Raw genomic sequence first — 25,838 nt, 5'->3', positions numbered from 1 at the left:
TTTTGTATCTTTTAGTTTAGAATGCCCAGTTTATTCCTAGAGATTACATTTGTGATAGATTGATAACATTGATGATCACCAGTGGAATTATTCCTCCAGTATTCTTGTCCTTGTGTAGTTTTTCCTATATTGACCTCAGGTCACATGACTTCCTTTGCCCAATGGGACTTTTAAAAACATAACATCACAAGTTTGATAAATGATGCATATTGAGGCTTACCTTCTTAGACCTAGCCATTGTGTTAGAAGCCAAAGTTAACTTCCTTGAGATGGGGAGGCCATATGGCGAGACATGTGATTATATCAGTGACCCCAGGTGAGAATATCAGAAGAACCAGTTAATTAACACACATAACTCTGAGAAATAATGAATAGTTGTTATTTTAATCCACTAAGTTTTAGAGTGGTTTGTAATGCACTGATAGAAAATTGGTACTTTTTTTTTCCTGTGTATTGATTAAATTATTCTTTCAGTCAATCTTTTCCTCAAATTTCCTTGACAAATTTATAATAGTTACTTAGAAGTTGTCTGTTGCTTCTACAACTAAAGATATAAAGAAGGAACCATAGTGAGATGGATAGGAGGGGGTGGAGTCATGGTAGAAGTCAAGACCTATACCCTCTGGGGTGGGTGATCCACACATAGGAGGGTAATTACAATTGCAGAGGTTCTCCCCAAGGGGTGAAGGGTCTGAATCACACATCAGATTTCCTAGTCCAGCAGTCTTGCACCAGGAAGATGAGAACCCAGAATGTTTGACTTTGAAGGTCAGTGGGGTTTACTTTGGGGACAGCCAGAGCACTATGGGAAATAGAGACTCCAATTTTAAAAGGCGCACACTCTGGGACCCATCTGCTGATCAGACCTGCCTGCTGATCTTGGAGAGCTTCCTGGAGAGGCAGGAGGCAACTGGAGCTTACCCTGGGACACAGACACTAGTGTCTGTGGACACTGGTGCTGGCAAGTGGCAGTTTGGAATCTTCCCTCTAGCTTTATAGTTCCAGGGGACCTGATTCCACCCACTAGCCTTTTGGCACTAGTCCTGGGACACCTCAGTGTCCAGAAGGAGAAGAGGGCATCAGAGGATAAGATGGCTGGACGGCATCACCGATGCAATGAATATGAACTTGGGCACGCTTTGGGAGATGGTGAGGGACAGGGAGGCCTGGAGTGCTGCAGTCCATGGGGTTGCAGAGTTGGACACTACTGGACAACTGAACAACTGGGACACCTCAGGTCAAGCAACTAGCTGAGGGGGGGACAGCCCCACCTCCCAGCAGGCATAACTGCTCCAAGATTCCCTGAGCTCACAGCCGCCTTGGAACCTGGCTCTGTCCACCAGAGGGCCTGGACCCAACCCTGCACACCAGTGCGCTAGCACTAGCTCTGGGACCCCGAGAGCCCTGCATCCAGTGACTCTGGGATCTGCTCCCCTCAACAGTGGGTAGGCACTACTAGCCCCAGGACCCCAGTCTTGGGACTTCCAGATCCTGCAGACAACAAAAATGCTTTTGTTTCCATATAGGTTAAAGGAAAATTTTGGAATTTCAAAGCAATGATTTATTAGATGATAACCTTTCACTAACTGCCAGAATAATGGGGTTATTGTATGTTGTGTAGATTTCAGAAAATTCTGATGAGTGCTTGTGAAATATAATGAAATGGTTTTGACTTAAATTAACCACCTGAAAGAGGACCTTCTGAGAACCACTGGGTAGACTAACAGGCCAACACAGGGATCAGCCAGAGATGTTTATTGATAGAGTTCAAGAATCTACTGAGGTCAGACTCGGGGTAGCTTCATCTGCCTTTTGATAACTTTAGGCTTCAAGGAACTTGGATTTGCCATGGTAAGTTTTTTGGCTGGTACCTGGGCTTCACACAGCACAGTTTATTATTTGTGCAGTAAACATAGACCTTTTCCTTCTTGAAGCATTTCTGGCGGCACTTGCCATGAAGATTCCAGCATTTTAGGGTGCCACCTGAAAAGAAAGAACAGAGACAGTGTCAGCCCTAAGAAGAGGTAAATTCTGGATTTGAAAGGTCTGTAAAAGGATGAAAACCAATAGAGGGTGCTCAGTGTCCTTTGACTTTCACCCTGGTCCTTCTTTCTCTTTTTTCCTTCTATCTCTTTCTAAAAATTGTGGTAAAATACGAATAACATAAAGCTCATCAGTTTAAGTATTTTAAGGTGTACAGTTCAGCAGCATTACGTAAAGTCACAATGTCGTGCAACCATCTTCACCACCTAGTTCCAGAACTTTTTAATCATCCCAAACAGAAACCTCGCACCCATTAACTATTCCCATTTCCCCTCTCTTCATCCTTGGGCAATGACCAATTTGCCCTCTTCTCTACAGATTTGCCTAATCTAGATATTTTATGTCAATGGAATCACATAATACGTAGCATTTTATATCTGACTTCTTTCACTTATTCACTTACTTTCAAGGTTCATCCATGTTTGTTTGTTTTTTTTAATTAAAAAAACTGAAGTACAGTTGAATCCAGATGTTTCATGGATCTGCTTCTGTGCTCTGTTGTTTATACTGGTTTTCAGCCATGTTCTCTTATTTCCCTGTGTGCCTAGTAAATCTTTGTTGTTGTTGTTTAGTTGCTAAGTCATGTCTGACTTTTTTTCAACCCTATGGACTGTAGCCCGCAAGGCTCCTCTGTTTGTGAGATTTCCCAGGCAAGAATACTGGAATGGGTTGCCATTTCCTCCTTCAGGGGATCTTCCTGACCCAGGGATTGAACTCATGTGTTCTGCGTTGGCAGGCAGATTCCTTATCACTGAGCCACCAGGGAAGCCCAGTAAATCTTTAGTAGTGTAATAAACATCATAGTTGAAAAAACACTGAAGTATAGTTGATTTACAATATTATGTTAGTTTCAGGTGTACACAACAGTGATATATATAGATATATATACATATATATCTATATATAGATATATATACATATTTATCTATCTATCTATATATATATATACACACACATATATTGGTGCTTCGCTGGTGTCTCAGAGGGTAAAGCGTCTGCCTGAAATGCGGGAGACCTGGGTTTGATCCCTGGGTGGGGAAGATCCCCTGGAGAAGGAAATGGCAATTCACTCCGGTACTCTTGCTGGAAAATCCCATGGAAGGAGGAGCCTGGGAGGCTACAGTCCATGGGATCACAAAGAGTCAAACATGACTGAGAGACTTCACTTTCATTTTTCACATATATATTTCTTTTCAGATTCTCTCCCTTGTAGGTTATTACAAAATATTGCATATATTTCCCTTTGCTATACAGCAGGTCCTTGTTGGTTATCTATTTTATATATATAATAGTGTGTATATGCTCATCTCAACCTCCTAATTTATCTCTTCCTTACCCACCTTTCCCCTTTGCTAACCGTAAGTTTGTTTTCTATATCTGTGAGTCTATTTCTGTTTCATAAATAAGTTCATTTGGATCATAGTTTAGATTCCACATTAAGTGATAGTATATGATATTAGTCTTTCACTATATGACATTTCATTTAGAATGATAATCTCTAGGTCCACTCATGTTGTTGCAAATGACATTATTTCATTCTTTTTTTATGGCTGAGTAGTGTTTGATCATGTATTTATCTGTCTGCCAACACAAGAGACGCAGGAGATGCGGGCTTGACCCCTAGGTCAGGAAGATCCCCTAGAGGAGGAAATGGCAACTTATTACAATATTCTTGACTGAAGAATCCCATGGACAGAGGAGCTTGGTGGGCTACAGTCTGTGGGGTCGCAAGGAGTTGGACATGACTAAGCGATCAACACTTTCACTTTTTCAGGACTGTGCCTACGCAGAGCAAGGCTCAGTAAACACTTGCCATATGTGAAAAAGTAAACCTTAGAGGAAGAATACTGGAGTGGGTTGCCATTTCCTTCTCCAGGAGATCTTCCTGACCCAGGGATCGAATCCATTTCTCTAGTTTGGCAGGCAAATTCTTTACCACTGAGCCACATGGGAAGCCCAGCCTTAGAGCAATGATTTAAAGAAAAAGGTATAGTTAATAAGGCAATGGTAGATAAAAATTTGAATCATAAAAAGACTCAAGTAATCTGAAAGAGGGCAAGGAAAGAAGATAAAGTAAACAAAGAAAGGATAGGCAGATAGAAAACAAATAGAAAGATGGTAGGTTAAATGCAACCATATTGATAATTATATTAAGCATAAATAGTCTGAACGTCTCAATTAAAAGGCAGAAATTGTCCGATTGGATGAAAAAGCAAGATCTATTACATACTGTCTAAAGAAATTCATTCTAAATGGAGAGACGTAGTTATGTTAATAGTATAAGGAAAAAAATATCATGAAATCACTAATCAAAGATAAGCTGAAGTATTATTAATATACTAGCTATGTTAAGATTTAAAAAGTAGACTTCAGAACTAACTAAGTTGCTAGGTATAAAAAGGTCATTTCATGATGACAATCTCACCTGATTAAAAAGACATTGATCCTCAATCAAATGCACCAAATAACAGAGCTTGAAAATACATGAAACAAAAAGCTGAAAGAACTGAAAGGAGAAATAGACAAATTCACAATGATAACTTCAGCTTCCAACATCCCTCTCTCAATAGTTGATAGAACAATGTAATACATGATACAGAATATTTGAACTGATGAGTTTATCAACCAACTTAATAGATATTTACAGACCACTCTACCCAACAACAGAAAAACAGAGATTTTTCCAAGAGCTCACAGAATATTTACCAAGATATACCATACAGGATCTCAATAAAACTAAAAGGATTCAAGTCTTTTAGAGAATGAACTTATGGTTGTTGGGGATGGGGAGAAGAATGGGGGAAAAGATGGGGAGAAGAATGGGGGAAAAGATAGGGAGTTTGGGATCGACAGGTACACTCTACTATATTTAAAATGGATAACCAACAAAGTCCTACTATACAGCACAGGGAATTCTGCTCAATGTTATGTAGCAGCCTGGATCGGAGGGGAGTTTGTGGGGAGAATGGATACATGGATATGTATGGCTGAGTCCCTTTGCTGTCCACCTGAAACTATTACAACATTGTTAATCGGTTACGCTCCAGTATAAAATAAAAAGCCTTTTTAAAAAAAGAACTGAAGTCTTATATAGGTGTGTGTCTGTCCACAGTAGAATTAACTAAAAATTAATAGTAAATATGCATCTGGAAAATTCACAAATACTAGGAAATTGAACAATGTACTGGTAAATAACTAATGGGTGAAAGAGAAACCAAAAGAGAAATTAGAGAAGTTTGAATTGACTAATTAAAAGTACAATACATAAAAATATTTGTGGAACTGAGATAAAGTAGTAATTAGAGGGACATTTGCAGTTTAAAATGTGTACTTTAGACAGAATGGTCTTAAATCAACCATCAATGCTTATACCTTAAGTGAGGAAAAACAAGAGCAAATTAAATGAGAAAAACAAAGGTAAATTAAGTAGAAGAAAAAAATCACTACAATTGGAGCAAAAGTAAATAAAATAGGAAATTTGGGGTGCCATTTCCTACTCCAGGAGATCTTCCCAACCCAGGGACTGAACCCACGTCTCTTGTGTCTCTTGTATTGGTAGGTGGAGTCCTGGATTCCACAGGATACCACTAGCATCACCTTGGCAGCCTCAGAAAAACAATAGACAAATTAAAACTGAAAGCTGGTTTCTTGAAAACATAAAAAATATTCTAAATTTCTAGCCAGGCAGCCTGACCAGGAAGAAAGCAAAAGAGAAGAAATAAATTGTTTATTATCAGGAACGAAAGAGAGGGGAATTCCCTGGCTGTCCAGTGGTTAGGACTCCATGCTTTCTCCACAGAGGATGGGGGTGTGATCCCTGGTTGGGAACTAAGATGCCACAAGGTGGCCAAAAAAAGAAAAAGAAAGAGAGGACTTCACTATAGATTCTATAGATATTACAATGTTAATAAGGTCATAACAAAGAAAACTTCATGACTATAAATTGAACAACTTACACAAAACAGACAAATTATTTGGAAAACACAAACTATTGAAGCTCATACATGAAGAAACACATAACTCTAAACCCCTTCATTTTTTGAAAGAAATTGAATTTGTATGTAAGTATTTTCCACAAAGAAAACTCTAGGTTCAGATGGCTTCATTGGTGAATTCTATTAATACCAAGCATTTAGAAAGAAATAATACCAATTCTTTTCAAAGTCTTCCAGCATTACCTTGACACCCAAGTCAAAGACATTCCAAGAAAATAAAATTACAGACTTAAATCCCTTATGAATTTAGATGTAAAAATCCTTACAGACTGATAACCCTATATGCAAAACAGAAAAAGAGACACAGAAATACAGAACAGACTTTTGAACTCTGTGGGAGAAGGTGAGGGTGGGATGTTTCAAAAGAACAGCATGTATACTATCTATGGTGAAACAGATCACCAGCCCAGGTGGGATGCATGAGACAAGTGCTCCGGCCTGGTGCACTGGGAATACCCAGAGGAATCGGGTGGAGAGGGAGATGGGAGGGGGGATCGGGATGGGGAATAAGTGTAAATCTATGGCTGATTCATATCAATGTATGACAAAACCCACTGAAATGTTGTGAAGTAATTAGCCTCCAATATAATAAAAAAATTAAAAAAAAAAATATATATATATAAGTAAATACATAAGAATACTGGAAGTATGTGCACCAAAATATTAAGAATTTATCTTTGGGTATTAAAATCTCAAAAGTTTTTTCCCCTTCACAACTTTCAGAACTGAATATTTTATTAATATATGATTATTATATTTATTAAATGTTTGTTATCACTTATAAATAATGTTTTCTTTCCTCTCAGCAATGGAGTATCTAAGATTAATGTCTATTACTAATATTTAATGTATACATGTGATCAATGTTATCCCGAAATTCCTAATGGAAGCTTTAAGTAATCTTTATAGTACCAAACAATTTTGAAATTCAAGTAATATAAATGGATTTTAAAAGGTTTTAAAAATTCGTAAAGTTACAGCAATCTTACATAGTAAACAGAATATTATGTTAAGACAAAGAACAAGAAGGAAAATCAATACTCTAGGATTCTTCCAGATAAAATCTCTTTGGGGAAGAGCATGGAGTATAATAAAATTTTTGAAGAAATTAATTTTTTTCATGTACTATTTGAGCAGCTATTATTGTGCAGGGAGATACTTCTATGGCTTTAAATTCAACTTGTTAGTTTGTAAACATAAGATCCAAGTTAGCATATAAAATTTTTTTGTTCGCTATATTAAATTATTTTAATGCGTCTAACAGTATTTTCTAATTAATTCATTGAATTTATGTGTAAAACAAATTTTTAATAAATTTATTTATATTTAATTGAAAAAAAAAAAACCAAATCCTTACAGACTAACATCCGTCATAAACCAGATGTGAAAATCCTTAACAAAATATAAACTGAATCCAGAAATGTATAAAAAGGATAAGACATCATAATAAATGTGAATCAGTCCAAAAATGTAAAGGTCAGTTCAACATTTGAAAAATCAATCAATATATTAATAATTCACCACATCAGCAGAGTAACCCTCCCACCTCACCCAATCATATGAGCACTTCAATAGATGCAGAAAAAGCATTTGACAGAATTCATAATACCTGATTACTAACATCTGTGAAAATTCTGCAGATACTATCACACTTACTAATGAATTAAAAACAGATTTTAAAGGGAGACATAAAACTACTACTGTTTAAAGATGACATGATCATCTATGTATAAAATCCTCCCAAAAGCTATGAAACCTATTAAGTGAGTTTAGCAAGGCTGTAGGATATAAGATTAATATATAAAAACCAATTATATTTCTGGATCATATAATAATTCTCCATATTGTTCTCTATAGTGACTGCACCAACGTATAATCCCACCAATAATGTAGGTGTGCGTACGTTCTAAGTCGTTTCAATCAAGTCCAACTCTTTGCGACCCCATGGACTGTAGCCCATCAAGCTCCTCTGTCCATAGGATTCTCCAAACAAAAATACTGGAGTGGGTTGCCATGCCCTTCTCCAGGGATCTTGCCCACCCAGGGATCGAACCCACATCTCCTGTGTCTCCAGCATTGCAGGGAGGTTCTTTACCACTGAGCCACCTGGGAATGTCAACAGTGTAGGAAGTTTCCCTTCTCTCAACACCTTCTCCAGCATTTATTATTTATAGACTTTTTAGTGATGGCCATTCTGATTGGTGTGAGGTGGTACCTCACTGTAGTTCTCTTTTGGCCACACCTGTGGGATCTTTGTTCCCAAATCAGGAACTGAACCTGCGCCCCATGCAATGAAAGAACAGAGTCTTTACCACTGGACCACCAGGGAAGTCCCCTCACTGTAGTTTTGATTTGCATTTCTCTAATAATTAGTGATGTTGAGAATCTTTTCATGTGTATGTCTTCTTTGGAGAAATGTCTATTGAGGCCCTCTGCCCATTTTTCAACTGGGTATATACCCAGACAAAACTATAATTCAAGGGCTTCTTTGGTGGTCAGGTGGTTGAGAGTCAATCTTGCAATGCAGGGGATGCTGGTTCGGTCTCTGGTCAGGGAGGATCTCACACGCCACGGAGCAGCTAAGCCCATGCACCACAACTACTAGAAAGTGAAAAAGTGGAAGTGTTAGTCGCTCAGTTGTGTCCAACTCTTTGTGACCCTGTGGACTGTAGCCCTTCAGGCTTCTCTGTTCATGGGATTTCCTAGGCAAGAATACTGGAGTGGGTTGTCATTTCTTCCTCCAGGGGACCTTCCCAACCCAGGGACTGAACCCAGGTTTCCTGCATTGCAGGCAGATTCTTTACTGGCTGAGCCACCAGGGAAGCCCCAGAACTACTGGGCCCATGTGTAATTCTGTGTTTTATTTTACAAAAAAGGTAAGGCCCTCCTCTCCACAACTTAACAATAAAATCTGAATTTTTTTTTTTTTAAAAATCTGAATTTTTAATTAAAAAATGTCAAGATGAACTGTTGTTGAGAGTGAGAGGAAAGATGGTATCATATACTTTGTTTCAGCCTCTCTGGAGGCTACCTGGCACATTTTCAGATGGTGCAGTCTTGACCCACAAATTCCTTTCTAGATGTCTATCCAAGGGAAATACACATGTAGACTGAGACACCTACACTGGAGATACAGTTACAAACAAGTTAGAGACAGACAGCTGCCCTCAGGGAACCTCCATTCAAGTGGGGGAGGGGAGATGAGAAACAACTATTAAATAAATCGCTACCCAGATATTTGATTGACTAGACTTAGGCTGAAAATTATAAAGGAGGAACTCTGGGTGCTATGAGGAGGTATAATGGAAAAGGATGTGATGTACCCCACCTAAATCTAATCTCTGCTGGGTTCTTGGGCTTTATACATATGTCCTGAATTCCACAATTAACCTAACTTAAAATTTTTTTAAATATTTAGGTGATACATACTTCATTCCCCTTTAATCATGAGACCCTTTGGCTGCTGAAAAGCAGAAATGGGCAGAGTTTCTGGCCTTTGGGGGAATGGTAAACAACAGAATGACAAAGTTCATTGCTCAGTTTAAATGAGATGAGTTGCTCACTGTTTGCAGATGACATGATCCTCTACATAGAAAACCCTAAAGACTCTACCAGAAAATTACTAGAGCTAATCAATGAATACAGTAATGTTGCAGGATATAAAACTAACACACAGAAATCCCTTGCATTCCTATACACTAACAATGAGAAAACAGAGAAATTAAGGAAACAATAAAATTCACCATTGCAACAAAAAGAATAAAATACTTAGGAGTATATCTACCTAAAGAAATGAAAGACCTATATATAGAAAACTATAAAACACAGATGAAAGAAATCAAAGAGGACACAAACAGATGGAGAAATATATTGTGTTCATGGATTGGAAGAATCAATATTGTGAAAATGACTATACTACCCAAAGCAATCTATAGATTCAATGCAATCCCTATCAAGCTACCAATGGTATTCTTCACAGAACTAGAACAAGTAATTTCACAGTTTGTATGGAAATACAAAAAACCTCGAATAGCCAAAGTAATCTTGAGAAAGAAGAATGGAACTGGTGGAGTCAACCTGCCTGACTTCAGGCTCTACTACAAAGCCACAGTCATCAAGACAGTATGGTACTGGCACAAAGACAGAAATATAGATCAATGGAACAGAATAGAAAGCCCAGAGATAAATCCACGTACCTATGGACACCTTATCTTCGACAAAGGAGGCAAGGATATACAATGGAAAAAAGACAACCTCTTTAACAAGTGGTGCTGGGAAAACTGGTCAACCACTTGTAAAAGAATGAAACTAGAACACTTTCTAACACCATACACAAAAATAAACTCAAAATGGATTAAAGATCTAAATGTAAGACCAGAAACTATAAAACTCCTAGAGGAGAACATAGGCAAAACACTCTCTGACATAAATCACAGTAGGATCCCCTATGACCCACCTCGCAGAATAGTGGAAATAAAAGCAAAAATAAACAAATGGGACCTAATTAAACTTAAACACTTTTGCACAACAAAGGAAACTGTAAGCAAGGTGAAAAGACAGCCTTCAGAATGGGAGAAAATAATAGCAAATGAAGAAACAGACAAAGGATTAATCTCAAAAATATACAAGCAACTGCTGCAGCTCAATTCCAGAAAAATAAATGACCCAATCAAAAAATGGGCCAAAGAACTAAACAGACATTTCTCCAAAGAAGACATACAGATGGCTAACAAACACATGAAAAGATGCTCAGCATCACTCATTATCAGAGAAATGTAAATCAAAACCACAATGAGGTACCATTACACGCCAGTCAGGATGACTGCTATCCAAAAGTCTACAAGCAATAAATGCTGGAGAGGGTGTGGAGAAAAGGGAACAGTCTTAGACTGTTGGTGGGAATGCAAACTAGTACAGCCGCTATGGAGAACTGTGTGGAGATTCCTTAAAAAACTGGAAATGGAACTCCCACATGACCCAGCAATCCCACTCCTGGGCATACACACCGAGGAAACTAGATCTGAAAGAGACCCTAATGTTCACCGCAGCACTGTTTATAATTGCTAGGACATGGAAGCAACCTAGATGCCCATCAGCAGATGAATGGATAAGGAAGCTATGGTACATATACACCATGGACTATTACTCAGCCATTAAAAAGAATTTATTTGAATCAGTTCTAACGAGATGGATGAAACTGGAGCCCATTATACAGAGTGAAGTAAGCCAGAAAGATAAAGACCAATACAGTATACTAACGCATATATATGGAATTTAAAAAGATGGTAATGATAACCCTATATGCAGGACAGAAAAAGAGACACAGATGTACAGAACAGACTTTTGGACTCTGTGGGAGAAGGCGAGGGTGGGATGTTCTGAGAGAATAGCATTGAAACAAGTATAGTATCAAGGGTGAAACAGATCACAAGCCCAGGTTGGATGCATGAGACAAGTGCTCAGGGCTGGTGCACTGGGAAGACCCAGAGGGATGGGATGGGGAGGGAGGCAGGAGGAGGGATCGGGATGTGGAACACATGTAAATCCATGGCTGATTCATGTCAATGTATGGCAAAAACCAACTACAATACTGTAAAGTAATTAGCTTCCAACTAATAAAAATAAATGAAAAAAATAAATAAAAAAGAAAAAAAATAAATGAGATGAGCTGCTGTAGTTTATAGCAAGACAACACATTTAAGAACCTAATGTATTTAGAAGGGTCAGGGGTTTCCAAATTTCAAAAAACTCCTTTATATATTATTAGCTGAGCCTAGTGGATTCAGATAAAACCACCTCATCGCAAGCCATAGGAGGCAAAGGCTGAGGGTCTGGCCAAAGAAACTTCCATTCAATCTCCTTTACCACCACCACATCCAATAGAAAGGAAGAGGAAATATTCTCCCTAGAGGAAACTGGGGCACTTAAATCTAATTTTGCAGCAGCAGCAGCAGCAGCAGCAGCAGCAGCAGCAGCAGCAGGAGGCTTTAGAGCTCCACCAGAGCCCACATCTTGTCTCTGCCAGCCAGGACAATGAAGGACCTACCAGTAAGCTAGAAACAAAGACCTTCCTTTTCTCCCCGCCCCCGGACTAGGGCCTGCTGGTCAACCTGAACACTTAAGAAGTAGAGATAAGTCATGTGAGAAAGGTAGTGGGCAAGAGAATCTCTTGCTACAAACACCCAGATTGGCCTGGAGAAACTACTAGAGAACAGGGCATTTACTTTCTGCCCTCAGAGGGTAGCCCAGGGAAATTGCTAACAGCATCAACACATTATGGGGCCATCTGGAGGGGGATTAGATTAGAAATGCCTGAAGGAAGTGGTTGAGCATCTCCCTCTCCTCTCCTATGGCATAAAGTAATCAGGAAAGTCCGCAGTTCCCTCTTGTCTCCAGTGGAAATAGGAGAACAGGTGATGAGCTGAGAGCCTGAGAGACCTGCCAGCAGTAGACCCCTGTGCAGAAAGGGAGTGGGAGGGGCTGTGTGTGAACAGCCTAAACCTAGGGATTAGATGGAAGATTTGACTGAGATGAAGGGCGGAGTCAGTGGGGGTGTCAACAGGACCAAGAAGTTTCCTCAGTCATGGATCACACACAATGAGGGACCCTGCCACAGAAGTCAGTGAATGTCCAGACCTGAGCCCTACCTCCTCATGGGCTGCCCCAGGGCCTTTGAACTTCACATTCCCACCGGCTTGAATAGTCTCCATAAATCCATAGGGATCACCTCTTATCCTCCCTCAGGTCAGGGTGAGCCATTCCATGAGCACCCCTTTAAAACAACAAATTTACATCCCTGTGGTATTTGCTATCCCCTTTCCCACCTACTCTGCTCATCATACTCACCACCTGACATTTCATATGTTTCAATTATTTAAAAAAATATCTGTTCTGTCAACAGAATGCAAACTCCAAGAGGCTAAAGACTTTGCTTACCTTGTTTTGTTCTCGTGTGTTCACTGCACTAGCTCCTGCACCTATCACAGTGCCTGGAATATGAAATTTGTTCAACATGTTTACTGATAGCTCAGTTGGTAAAGAATTCGCCTGCAATGCAGGAGACCCTGGTTCGATTCCTGGGTCAGGAAGATCCCCTGGAGAAGGGATAGGCTACCCACTCCAGTATTCTTGGGCTTCCCTTGTGGCTCAACTGGTAAAGAATCTGCCCACAGTGCGGGAGACCTGGGTTCAGTCCCTGGGTTGGGAAGATCCCCTGGAGAAGGGAAAGGCTACCCACTCCAGTATTCTGGTCTGGAGAATTCCACGGACTGTACAGTCCATGGGGTCCCAAAGTGTCAGACATGAGTGAACGACTTTCACTTTCAGGTTTATTGAATGAGCCAATAAATTAAATCATGACATCTAGTTAACTTCTAAATCCAGGTGCTATCCTCAGAAACAGAAAGGGAACAGAAGGAGAAATTCTCAAAGACTAAATATTTATTCAAAAGAGACTGAATTAACCTGAAACTGTTTTTTTTTTTTTCCATTTATTTTTATTAGTTGGAGGTTAATTAGTTTACAATATTGTAGTGGTTTTTGCCATACATTGACATGAATCAGCCATGGATTTACATGTATCCCCCATCCCAGTCCCCCATCCCACCTCCCTCTCCACCCGATCCCTCTGGGTCTTCCCAGTGCACCAGCCCCGAGCACTTGTCTCATGCATCCTGCCTGGGCTGGTGATCTGTTTCACCCTTGATAATATACATGTTTCAATGCTGCTCTCTCTAATCATCCCACCCTTGCCTTCTCCCACAGAGTCCAAAAGTCTGTTCTGAAACTGTTTTAAACCAGAATTGATGAGCATTTATTTAACTGCAGAGTTTAGGCACAGTCCTTTAGTGCCTTCCACCACCCCTCTCCCCAACCGTCGCATCAGCAGGATGGAATTTCCTGGGAAAATTTAAAGTACATAAAATGAAGAAGCTACATTTTCTTTTTTTTTTTTTGCATACCAAAATTTCAGTGTGTTCAATGTTGTTCCCTCAAACTGATGTTACTTTTATATACACATGCCTTTGTTGTAGTAGATTGAGAAATGGGGACATGGAAACTCTGAGCCACTGAGCTGCTTACTGGAGGTCACAGAGTTAGAAAATGATTGAGCAGTGTTTAACCCAGGTTCTGGGGCTTTCCTCTCTATCCCCAGCTGAGTAGTATTTCAGGCATTTGCCACAGGCAGGTACAAGGGCTGAGGTGAGGAAATTTATACATTTCAGCCCTGTGGACGGGTGAGGTGAAAGCCTTGGCTGAGCAGAAGTTTCTATCAGTTGAGCAAGAGGGCCCAGACAGCGATGCTAGAGCTGGTGGAATAGCCCTTTTTTACTTAAGCTTTCCCACAGCTCCTCACCTGGCAGTCAAGGCTCATCAAGACCTGGACCTTGACTGCTTCTGCAATCTTAACCCTTGCCACACCCTTAACCCTGGGCTTCCAGATAATGGGCTTCCCTGGTGACTCAGATGGTAAAGAATCTACCTGCAATGCAGGAAAGCTGGGTTCAATCCCTGAGTTGGGAAGATCCCCTGGATAAGGGAATGGCTACCCACTACAGTATTGTTGCCTGGAGAATCCCATGGACAGACCACTGTGCCCCCTGGGAAGTCTGAATCCCTCCCAGGCCATGTCATTTATCTCTGTGGTCCTAGCTTCCCAACACAGGGACTGGCACAGAGATGGTAACAAGTTAAAGATGAGGTTTGCTTTCTCCTTAAGGTGGCTGCGGTTTGTACTAAGCCTAGATCATTCTGGGGCCTATTTTGTGACATGGCCACTATTGTGTATCCTCCTCCTGCTTCTCCTACCCATCCTATGCATTCTTCTTCACAAGCTAACCCACCTAAGCATGCTCCCTGGGACAGCAGGATGGCGTGACCGAACAAGAAGCTGTCCATGTTGTAGTCGGTACCTAAGATTTGCTGCCTGGCCACCTGGGAGGGCTCTTCCTCTACAAGGTGACTGCCCGAGGCCCGGCAGCCCATGCTCCCCGTCTGTGGGATTCTGTGTCCAGATCTCTCTCTCCGCACCCTGTGCCCCTCCCCTGAAGAGGCCCAGGTTACCTGGAGTGAGCTGGGACAAGAGCAGCAGTCCGGCCAGAATCAGCGAGAGGAGCTTCATGGCTACAAGTGGCCAAGGGAAGCGGCAATGGCAAAGCAGCTTGGCAATGTGATGCGATGGCAAAGCTAAGGGTGGAGTGCTCTGGCCTCTCTGGCTCCCGCTCCTTTGCTCCAACCGGAACAGATGTCACCCGCACGTGCCTTCCGCCGCCCGCCCGCGGGCACGGCCCCCGCACGCCCTGAGCTGGCATGCTTGCTTTTCTTATTTAGGTCACGCAATAGGGTTCGACTGCCAATCAAGGGACCACCAGGGGGCGCCACGCACGCGGAACCCAGAAGGTCAGGGAAGATTTCGTAGAGAAGAGGGCAGTGAGCCGTTTTGAGAAACAAAGACCAAAACGCCAGGTGGATGAGCCCACATGGCTTTCCAGGCAAAGAGAAGTCTGTCAAGAGGCTTCTGTTGGTGCTGAATATGAGAAATATACTGTAACTGGGGCTAAAATCGGCAGGAGAATGGAAAGAAGAGATGCAGTTCCCAGCTAGGAGTCTGGCTGTGCCCTTTCACAAGTATTAGCAGCCGCAGCCCCCTGCCATCTCAGGGCTACCCACGTGGTCAGGCCTTCTGGGGGGCCAGGATGTGCCCCGTTCTCAGAGGTCCAAGAACCAGCTATTGTAGTGGGGAGGTCCCTCCTCTGAACTCTTAGGATTTGAAAATCCATTCTCTTCCCTCAGTTCCGGCTGCCTAAGGGTAGTAGCTGCATTCTCTGGCTGCTGATGAGTCGCTCAGTTGGGTCCGACTTCTTGTGACCCCATGGCCTGCAGCACGTCAGGCTTCCCTGTTCTCCGCTGTCTCCCAGAGTTTGCTGGAATTCATGTCCATTCAGTCCTTGATGCTATCTAACCATCTCATCCTCTGCTGCCCACTTCTGTAGCTTTCAGTCTTCCCCAGGATTAAGGTCTTTTCCAATGAGTCAGCTCTTTGCATCAGGTGGTCAGAGTGTTGGAACTTCAGCTTCAGGATCAGTCCTTCCAGTGAATATTCGGAGTTGATTTCCTTTAGGATTGACTGGTTTGATCTCTCAAGAGTCTTCTCCAGCACCACAGTTCGAAAGCATCAAGTCTTCCTCACTTAGCCTTCTTTATGGCCCAACTCTCGCATCCGTACATGACTACTGGAAAAATCTGTGGTTACTAACACCTGTTTCCTCAGGGTCCTCTTTTTGCTGTTTCTGCCTCCCCACAGTAATGTAACTGATTCCTTACATTAAGTATGCTATGTGACTTCCATTTCTTGACTGGACCCTATTTGACACAGATGTCAAGGGTATAAAAGCATGATCCCATGGACAGAAGAGCCTGGTGGGCTAGAGTCCATGGGGTCACAAAGAGTAGGACATGACTTAGCGACTAAACAACAACAATGGCTTATGAGACAAAATAACATTGAAAACCATTTTTGTAGGGACAGAAAACAGATTGAGAAGGTTGAAGACTGAAAGGTAAGTGAAGGAATGAGATTAGTAAGTGTAAACAACTCTTTCTAAAACCTTTAAGATGAAGAAGAGACAGTAGCTAGGAAGGACTCAGTGCCTAAGACCTAGAAATCCATGATTGTTGTTCATTTCTGTTGAGTGTGTGTACTCGGTCATTTCTGACTCTTTGTGACCCCAAGGACTGTAGCCAGCCAGGATCCTCTGTTTATGGGATTCTCCAGGCAAGAATACTGGAGTGGGTTACCATTTCCTCTTCCAGGGGATCTTCCTGACCCAGAGATAGAACCTGCGTCTCCTGTGTCTCTTGCATTGGCATGTGGATACTTTATCACTAAATCACTTGGGAAGCCCTTCATTTCTGTTAAGGAAACTCATTTTTTTCAAACATATGTTAGTTAAGACTCAATTAGGGAAGCAGCAGTACTGCTATCAGCATTATGGGCGAAGGAATTTATCACAAGGATGAGGCTATTCAATTGTGGCAAGAGTTTGGAAAGTAAATAGCTCTCTGGGGTTGCTGAAGGAGCTGGTGCAGAAGCCTGTGAAAGGTCATTTGCTCTTCAAAACTACTGCCTATTTGAATTCATTTGTTGTTCAGTTGCTTAGTTTTGTCCAACTCTTTGCGACCGCATGGACTGTAGCATGCCAGCCTTCTCTGTCCTCCACTATCTCCCTGAGTTTGCTCAAACCTATGTCCATTGAGTTGGTGATGCTATCTAACCATCTCATCCTCTGCTGCCCAATATTCCTTTTGCCTACAATCTTTCCCAGCATCAGGATCTTTTCCAATGAGTTGGCTCTTGGCATCAGGTGGCCAAAGTATTGGAGCTTCAGCAACAGCTCTTCCAATGAATATTCACAGTTGATTTCCTTTACGATTAACTGCCTTGACCTCCTTGCAATCCAAGGGACTCTCAAGAGTTTTCTTCAGCACCACAATTTAAAAGCATAATTTCTTCAATGCTCAGCTTTCTTTATGGTCCAACTCTCACATCTATATACGACTACTGGGAAAACCATAGCTTTAACTATATGGGCCTTTGTTGAGTTCATAGAGAGGTGTTTAGTTTTGGGCCTGAACCTGGGTCAGTATGGTCAGAAGGGCTGGCAGTTAGGAAGGAGAGCTGACGTGTAGCAGAGAACAATGAAGACAGACTGAAACTTGCAGACACCCCTTACCGCCTCTAACGGGTGACAGCCTTCAGAACACAGTGATGCTGCTTCATTTCCAACTCCCCAATATCATGCAAAAAAAAAAAAAAAAGAAAGAAAAGAGAGAAAAGAGTTTGTGGCAAAGCCTAACTTGATTCCATACAGGGAAAGGAATTGCGAAATGTAATTTCATCCTAGTTTGGGCTACAAAAACAGCACCAAATGCTTATGTTCAAAGTTCTTAAAGTCATCACATTGTATGCATTAAATATATGCAGGTTTTTTTCTACTCAACAATTTGCAAAAAAAAATTGTGCAAAATGAAGTTTTCTATTCTGGTGGCTCGGGAATGGGGCAGAAATGTATCTGTTGGATGCTGTCCTCCCTGAGAGAAGAGACCCTACTGTCTAAAGTGCCTGGATACATAGAGAATTTTAGTGTGGAGGGTGGAGGAAGCAGAGCTGAAAACATACAGTCCTGACTCTGTGATTTTCTGTTAGTAACTTTGCAATTTCAGATAAAATTCAAACTCTTCTTCCTGACTTACCTGATCCAGTTGCTATGTGACGCTCTGGCTTTATCTCATATCAGTTCCCACTCATGCCCTATTCTTCAGCCCTACTAGCCTTTATTCTTTCCATTGATCACACTATAGCTGCTTGCGCTTGCTATGCCCTTCACCTGAAATATTCTTATCAATTTTCTTGTAATTGGCTCTTTTATGTCACTCATGTCACTTTATATTGAATTTATCAAGCCCCTACTGTATACTATTCCAGGATCATGAGTTTCTAAGTCAGATAGATTTAGGTTGAGTGCCTGACCTTCAAATTGTTAGCTTTCTGAAATTGTATAAATAACTTAGCCTCTACTGACTTAAGGTTTTCATGGATATAAAGATGTAATGTTACATAGCTCACTGAATTGTTAAAAAGATTAAATGAGTAAAATATGTAAAGTTCTTAGAAGAATACTTAAAACAGAATAACTTCTGATTAATTGTTAATGATCATGACATGAAAAAATCAGTTAATTAATCCCAAAATGTACAGAAAAAAAGGATGTAAGAACAATGCCTGGGTCTTCTTCTGGAAAGATTCTATGGTTTTCTGCTCATATCTGTCACTTGAAGACTGGGCTTACCTGGGAATGTCAGAGTTTCAGGAGATGGCAATACTGAACATTGACAGTTTAGTAATCAGTGAACTAAAACAGACAGGAATGGGCGAATTTAATTCAGATGACCATTATATCTATTATGGTGGGCAGGAATCCCTTAGGAGAAATGAAATAGGTTTCATAGTCAACAAAAGTCTAAAATGCAAGTACTTGGTTACAACCTCAAAAATGACAGAATGATCTTGGTTCATTTCCAAGGCAAACCATTCAACATCACAGTAATCCAAGTCTATGCCCCAGCCACTAATGCTGAAGAAGCTGAAGTTGACCAGTTCTATGAAGACCTACAACACCGTCTAGAATTAACACCAAAAAAGATGTCTTTTTCATCATAGGGAATTTGAGTTCAAAAGTAGGAAGTCAAGAGATACCAGGACTAACAGGCAAGTTTGGCCTTGGAAAAGTGAAACACGGCCAAGACTAATAGAGTTTTGTCAAGAAAACATGATGGTTATAGCAAACACCCTCTACAAACCATCCAAGAGATGACTCTACACATGGACAATAACCAGATAGTCAGTACCAAAATCAGATTGATTATGTTCTTTGCAGCCAAAGATGGAGAAGCTCTATACAGTCAGTAAAAATAAGACCTGGAGCTGACTGTGGCTCAGATCATGAACTCCTTATTGCAAAATTCGGGCTTAAATTGAAGAAAGTAGGGAAAACCACTAGACTATTCAGGGATGACCTAAATCAAATCCCTTATGATTATACAGTAGACGTGACAAATAGATTCAAGGGATTAGATCTGGTGGTAAACAGAGTGCCTGAAGAACTATGGATGGAGATTTGTAACATTGTACAGGAAGCAGTGACCAAAACTATTCCAAAGAAAAAGAAATGCAAGAAGACAAAGTGGTTGTCTGAGGAAGCTTTACAAATAACTGAGGAAAGAAGAGAAGCTAAAGGCAAGGGAGAAAGGGAACGATATACCCAACTGAGTGCCGAGTTCCAGAGAATAGCAGGGAGAGATAAGAAGGCCTTCTTAAATGAACAATGCAAAGAAATAGAGGATAGTGATAGAATGGGAAAGACTAAAGATCTCTTCAGGAAAACTGGAGCTATCAAAGAAACATTTCATGCAAGGATGAGCACAACAAAGGACAGAAACAGTAAGGACCTAACAGAAACAGAAGAGATTAAAAAGTTGCAAGAATACACAGAAGAACTATGCAAGAAAGGACTTCATGACTCAGATAACCATGGTGGTATGGTTACTCACCTAGAGCCAGATATTTTGGAGTGTGAAGTCAAGTGGGCTTTGGGTAGCATTATTGTGAGCAAAGTTAATGGAACTGACAGAATTCCAGCTGAGCTATTTAAAATCCTAAAAGATGATGTTCTTAAAGTGCTGCTCCTAGTATGTCAGCAAATTAAAAAATCTCAGCAATGGCCATAGGTCTGGAAAAGGTCAGTTTTCATTCCAGTCCCAAAGAAGGACAATGCCAAAGAATGTTGAAACCACCCCACAATTGGGTCTTTGACTGCGTAGATCACAACACACTGTAGAAAATTCTTAAAGAGATGGGAGTACCAGACCATCTTATCTGCCTCCTGAGAATCCTGTGTACTGGTCAAGAAGCAACAGCTAGTGCTCACTTTGGCAGCACATATACTAAAATTGGAACGATACAGAGAAGATTAGCATGGCCCCTGCACAAGGATGACACGCAAATTCATGAAGCGTTCCATATTTTTCCAGCGTCTGTACTAAGGCACAGCTTAATAAACCATACTAAACCAAAAAGAAAAAAGAAAAAAAAGAAGCAACAGTTACAACTGGACATGGAGCATTAATTGTTCAGAATTGGGAAGGGAGTAAAACAGCTGTATACTGTCAGCCTGCCGATTTAATTTCTATGTAGAGTACATCACGTGAAACACCAGGCTGGATGAATTGTAAGCAGGAATCAAGATTGTCAGGAGATTCAGTTTTCTTATTTGTAACATGAAAATAATGATAGTTATCTCATATGATTTTTGTGAGGAACCTTGGTGCAGAGTTGAATATTCAACAGGTGATGGCTATTATTATTACTTCATTTTTAGAACCATGCATAATAAACTCGTAACAATGGCTGTTTCCAGAAAGAAATGGGTATCTGGGGAAGGGAGTGAAAGGGAGACTTACATTTTGGTGTATTTATCTTTTTATATTTTTCAAACTCTCCATCCTCTATATACATTACCAATTCAAAATAAAGATTGGTTGTAAAACTTAAAAAAAAAAGGTTGTTAGGAGAAATATCAACCTCAGATATACAGATGATACCACTCTAATGGCAGAAAGTGAAGAGGAACCTCTTGATGGGGGTGAGAGAGGAGATTGAAATTCATTCAGTGAAAGTCTGAATGAATATTTTCCCTTCTCTACTCCTCTACTACCAAACTGGAAAATTACATTTGAAGAAACGAGTTTGCTCAGCTTACACTAAAACATGATAATAGTGGATCTCTGGGACAGATAATGAGGTACTGTATAGAACTTAATAAAGATTACACATTTTTTTTCAATGTGTAACATGGAGACTTGGAAAATTGTAGATTGAGTTATAACAAGGGCTGAGATCTATTTTTAAAAGTCCCTCTGGCTTGTATGATTTCCCTCTGCTGTCCCTTAAAAGGTGGAAGTAGATAAAGGGAGGCATATCAGCTCAGGGGTGTGTGGTCCAAAGGTGGATGCATGAGCATTGGGATAGTAAGGAGAAGCCTGAGGGAGGCAGGATGTTCCAGGGCCAACTGTACCCGTGGGCAGCTGAGAGCACGTGTCTGTGACACGTGTCCTAGTTGATTAGAAGGAGCAGAGAGTCCAGAACTCTTCTTCATTTGGTGTTTTTTCGCCAGAACTGAGACTACCTCCTGGGCTCCCTGGAGTCATGAAGACTCTTTTTCTAACTTTGGCTGCACTTGTCCTCTCATCCCAGGTCATTCCAGGTAACCTAGGCCTTTTCTGGGGAGAGATGGAGGTGTGGAGAGTGGGTCATGGTTGGGACACTCCAGGGCTTGGGAGAACGGGTTGGCAGGCAGAAACATGAAACACCGTTGATCTGGGGGAAGAGGAAAAAGCCCCCAATCCCTGGGTGAGACCCCACCTCACCATTTAATAGAACGCTACTTGGCTCCTCTGAATTTCAGTGTACTTATTATTTATCACTTTGAAATAATGAAGTTGAGAGATCAACATTAACACACTGAAATTTTGTTGTGCAGCCAATGGAGCTTTTTAATTTTTCGAACCCACATAAGAAGGGATCTGGCACTTAAATGCTCATCTTTGCCAGTGAGAGGTGCCAGGTCTTAGGCAGCAACTATAACCTCCAGAATTTTTCCTCAGTGCCCCCAGATCCCTTCTCTTTGGTCAGCTCCAGGGGTCAAGGGCAGGAGGTCAGATGTGTGAGGAGCGGTGGGGGAGGACGTGGAAAACAGGAAAGAAGGAAGGCAATAGTGACCTTTTCTCACAGTGTCCCTGAAACCACTTGGATTTGCATTAATCACACCTGCCTTAAGTGAGGTCGAATCTCATGATTACTGTTGCCTGTCTGTGCCAGCCTCGATACTGGAGCCATGGAAAGCTTTTAAGCAGAGACAAGGTCGCTTCAAACTTGCCCAGCCCAAGGGGCTAGCAGCACCCCCTCCATTTCATCTGATGAAAGTTGCTACCCCACTGCCCTCCAGATATCTCTTTAACCTTCCCAGAGTGTCAGGATGTGGGGGGATTGCTTGAGAGCAGTCTGGACCCACACCCATGTCTGCTCATGGTAGACACATACAGGAAATAGCATCTCCTGATGAGGAGAGAAGAATTCCCAAATCCTGGGTTAGTTAGAGCCGGCTTCATCATTTATTAGTTCTGTGAATCCCAACAAGCCACTTGGCTGCTCTGAGTTCCGATTTAGTCACTTTGAGCTTCCCTGGTGGCTCAGTGGTAAAGAACCCACCTGCCAATGCAGGAGATGCAGGTTCGATCCCTGGGTGGGGAGAAAGAAATGGCAACCCACTCCCGTATTCTTGTCTGGGAAATCCTATGGACAGAAGAGCCTGGCAGGCTACAGTCCATGGGGTTCCAAATGAGTCGGACACAATTTAGTGACTGAAACAGTAATAAAAGTTATTAGGTTTAAGGTTCAACATTGAATACACTGAAATTTTAGTGTGCAACAGCTGTATCTTTTCTACTTTTTATAACTCATGAGAGTTTTCCTGGGAACTTTCATTCCGTTGGTGAGGAAGTTGGAGGTTAGAAAGGCCCCAGGGGCTGTAGGTTAACTCAGCTTACAATTTTATCCTTCTTTTCTGGTTTGAAACAGTCTCTTGGATTAAATCATTCTGCTTTGGGTAAATGTTTAGTCTTTCAGTGTTTCTCCTTTTCCTCTCTCCCTTTCTACTTCTCTTGATGGCAGCTGGATTTAGGGCCCAGTAGCTATGCCATTACTTAGTTAAAGAATTCACTTATTCAATAAATATTGTAGTGTTCATTCCATGTGTCAGGCAATGTGGTAAGTGCTGGAGATGGAGCAGTGAACCCACCCACCAACCAACCACCCACCCAAAGTCCCTGTTGTCTTAGAGCTTACATTCTCTGTGGGGAGGCAATAAACAGTGTAAGCAAGGAAATGGATAGCAAGCATCAGAGGAGGGAGATGTGGAATTTAAGAAGGGAAGTAAGGGAATACCCCACTGAAACCAATTAGAACAAAGACATGAAGGAAGTGAGGGGGTGAGCCATGAAGATATGCTGGGAAGAACATTCATTTATTAGCTGAACTACTTATAAAAGAGATGCTTCTCTTCATCTACTGTTTGGTTAGCTTGTGATTTTGAGAATTCAGAGGGGAGAGGAAGGACAAATGCCTGATTCTGCCTTTGCTCTTCAGTTTGCAAGTTAATGAATTCATTTTCTGTTAACCTCTGAGGACAAACAATTTGTTTCTCCTAAATATTATTTTGGACTCACGGTTCTAAGCCACAGTTCCAATCTATTGCAATTATTCCTATTGAAGCACAAAGTTTTCTATTCTTGACTGATGGGAATTTCTTCCATTTAGCTCTGGGTATGATAGAATAGTTTTAGGCTCATCTTACAATTTCTTACCCAAGAACTGGAAAAAATCACATTACCAAGGTATTGATTTCTTTTATTTTAGTGGGAGATGGTATTTTTAGACTACAATATGTGTCCTAGGAATACTAATTTATATTGGTTGGTCAACATTTCTTACCTTTTTTTCATTCATTAGAACTGGAAAAATTTCTATCCAACCATCTGTCCACATACTTAGAAAATAAAATACTTGTGGGTTTATACTGGTACCTCCAATTCAAATACAGAACACAAATTCAGAACAATTTCTATACCACACTGGATTTTTAAAAATTGAAGTATAGTTGATATACAATATTATATGAGTTTTAGGTATATGACGTAGTGATTCAGTTTTTAAAGGTTATATTCCTTTTAAATTTGTTGTAAAATATTGACTACATTCCCTGTGGTATACACTATAACCTTGTAGCTTCTTTTTTTTATATATAGTAGTTTGTGCCTCTTAATCACCTCCTTCTGTCTCTCCCTCCCTGGTCCCCTTTCCCGGTGGTAGTTTATTCTCTATATGTAAGTCTGTTTTTGTTGTTGTTGTTGTTGTTATATTCACTGGTTTGTTTTGTTTTTTAGGTTTATTATTTTACTTGGCATAATACCATCCAAGTCATTCCATGTTTTTGCAAATGGCAAAATTTCACTCTTTTAATGGCTGAGTAGTATTCCATTATTTGTATATACCACATTTCTTTTTCCATTCATATCTGTGTTTTTCCCTTGTGTTGAGAATCCTGGTTTTCAAGATCACAGAGGATGATAGAGTTAGAGTATTCCATAATTACTCATTTGATATCTCCCTTGTCACATATACAATAGTTTATGTATACTGTATAACAAAATCAAGAGTACCAGAATAACATGATTACTCAAACTAGTCAAAATTTGTGCATAGACTGTCACCAGTATTCTCCCATTTTTTTAATTGTAATGTCTCTATATTGTCAGAACATATATCCACTACATGTTTCAGTATGTTGATATCAGTTTATTTTTGTCCTTTGTATTTAGAAGTTAGTTTTTTGATTATAATACTTTTCTTGAATATCTTGAAAGTATGACACCATTTTTTTCTGGGATAAAGCATTGCTCTCAAAAAGTCCATGTATGGTTTAATTTTTTTTCCTTTATGTCATCTTATATTTTAGGGTCCTAAATACCCAAAGCTTTGTTTCCTTTTGTCCAGTAATTTTAGGAGAATATATCTTGTCTTGGGTCGATATTTTCAGGTATGCTATATATTTTTGCAGTACATGCTTTCAAATCTTTTTCTATTTAGGAACATTTATTGAACCTAGTTTGTAGTATTTTTTCCATTCCCTTGATTTTGTTTTCTTCTTTGGTATTTCCTATTATTTGTATGTTGAAATTCTTTTGTTTGTCATGAATATTTGTAACACTTATTTATTCCTTTTTATCTCTTTCTTTTTGATTAAGAAATCCTCTTTATCACCCTGTATTTATTTTAAGCCATTATCTCTTGCATTTTTTGATCAAATGTTCCTTCTAGTTTAGTCTTTACTTATGAAATAATTTTTAAAACTTGTGATTCTTTCTGAGGTTCTGTAATGTTATATCTAAATTTATTTAATGCTTGTTTTTTAATGCACTATTTTGCTTAATCCCAACAATAGCTTGAGGCAAGTGCTATATCTCCTTTTTAGAAAAGAGGAAATGGATGATCTGAGAAGTAAAATAACCTGCTTGATGTCTTCCTCAATATGGCTTGTGTTGTAGACAGATTTCAGATCCAGCTCTATGAGTTCCAAGAGTCCATGCTCCTAATCATTATAACCCACTGACTCTAAGAGAAGGACC

At 40.4% G+C, this 25,838-nt stretch overlaps 1 protein-coding gene and 1 non-coding gene across 2 annotated transcripts; one reads left to right on the top strand and one right to left on the bottom strand.

Moving 5' to 3' along the window:
• Positions 1 to 1,740: 1,740 nt before the first annotated feature.
• DEFB123 (defensin beta 123) lies at positions 1,741 to 15,318 on the bottom strand. The gene is made up of 2 exons (XM_043478496.1): positions 15,102 to 15,318; positions 1,741 to 1,983 (listed from the first exon to the last, which is right to left on the bottom strand). Exons 1-2 carry the CDS (start codon positions 15,157 to 15,159, stop codon positions 1,829 to 1,831), a joined length of 213 nt encoding a protein of 70 aa, XP_043334431.1. The 5' UTR covers positions 15,160 to 15,318; the 3' UTR covers positions 1,741 to 1,828.
• A 5,198-nt stretch (positions 15,319 to 20,516) lies between these two features.
• LOC122449102 lies at positions 20,517 to 20,623 on the top strand. The gene has a single exon (XR_006271905.1). It is a non-coding gene; the product is annotated as a U6 spliceosomal RNA (small nuclear RNA).
• Positions 20,624 to 25,838: the final 5,215 nt, after the last annotated feature.

This window comes from Cervus canadensis, chromosome 10 (assembly GCF_019320065.1).
Source record: "Cervus canadensis isolate Bull #8, Minnesota chromosome 10, ASM1932006v1, whole genome shotgun sequence".
NCBI lineage: Eukaryota > Metazoa > Chordata > Mammalia > Artiodactyla > Cervidae > Cervus > Cervus canadensis.
This window is presented reverse-complemented; position numbering and strand designations above follow the sequence as displayed.

Coding starts and splice junctions, on each gene's coding strand:
- DEFB123 (XM_043478496.1), bottom strand. CDS start 15,159: ATGAAGCTCCTCTCGCTGATTCTGGCCGGACTGCTGCTCTTGTCCCAG. Junction 1,984..15,101: donor CTTGTCCCAGCTCACTCCAG/GTAACCTGGGCC, acceptor CTTTCTTTTCAG/GTGGCACCCTAAAATGCTGG.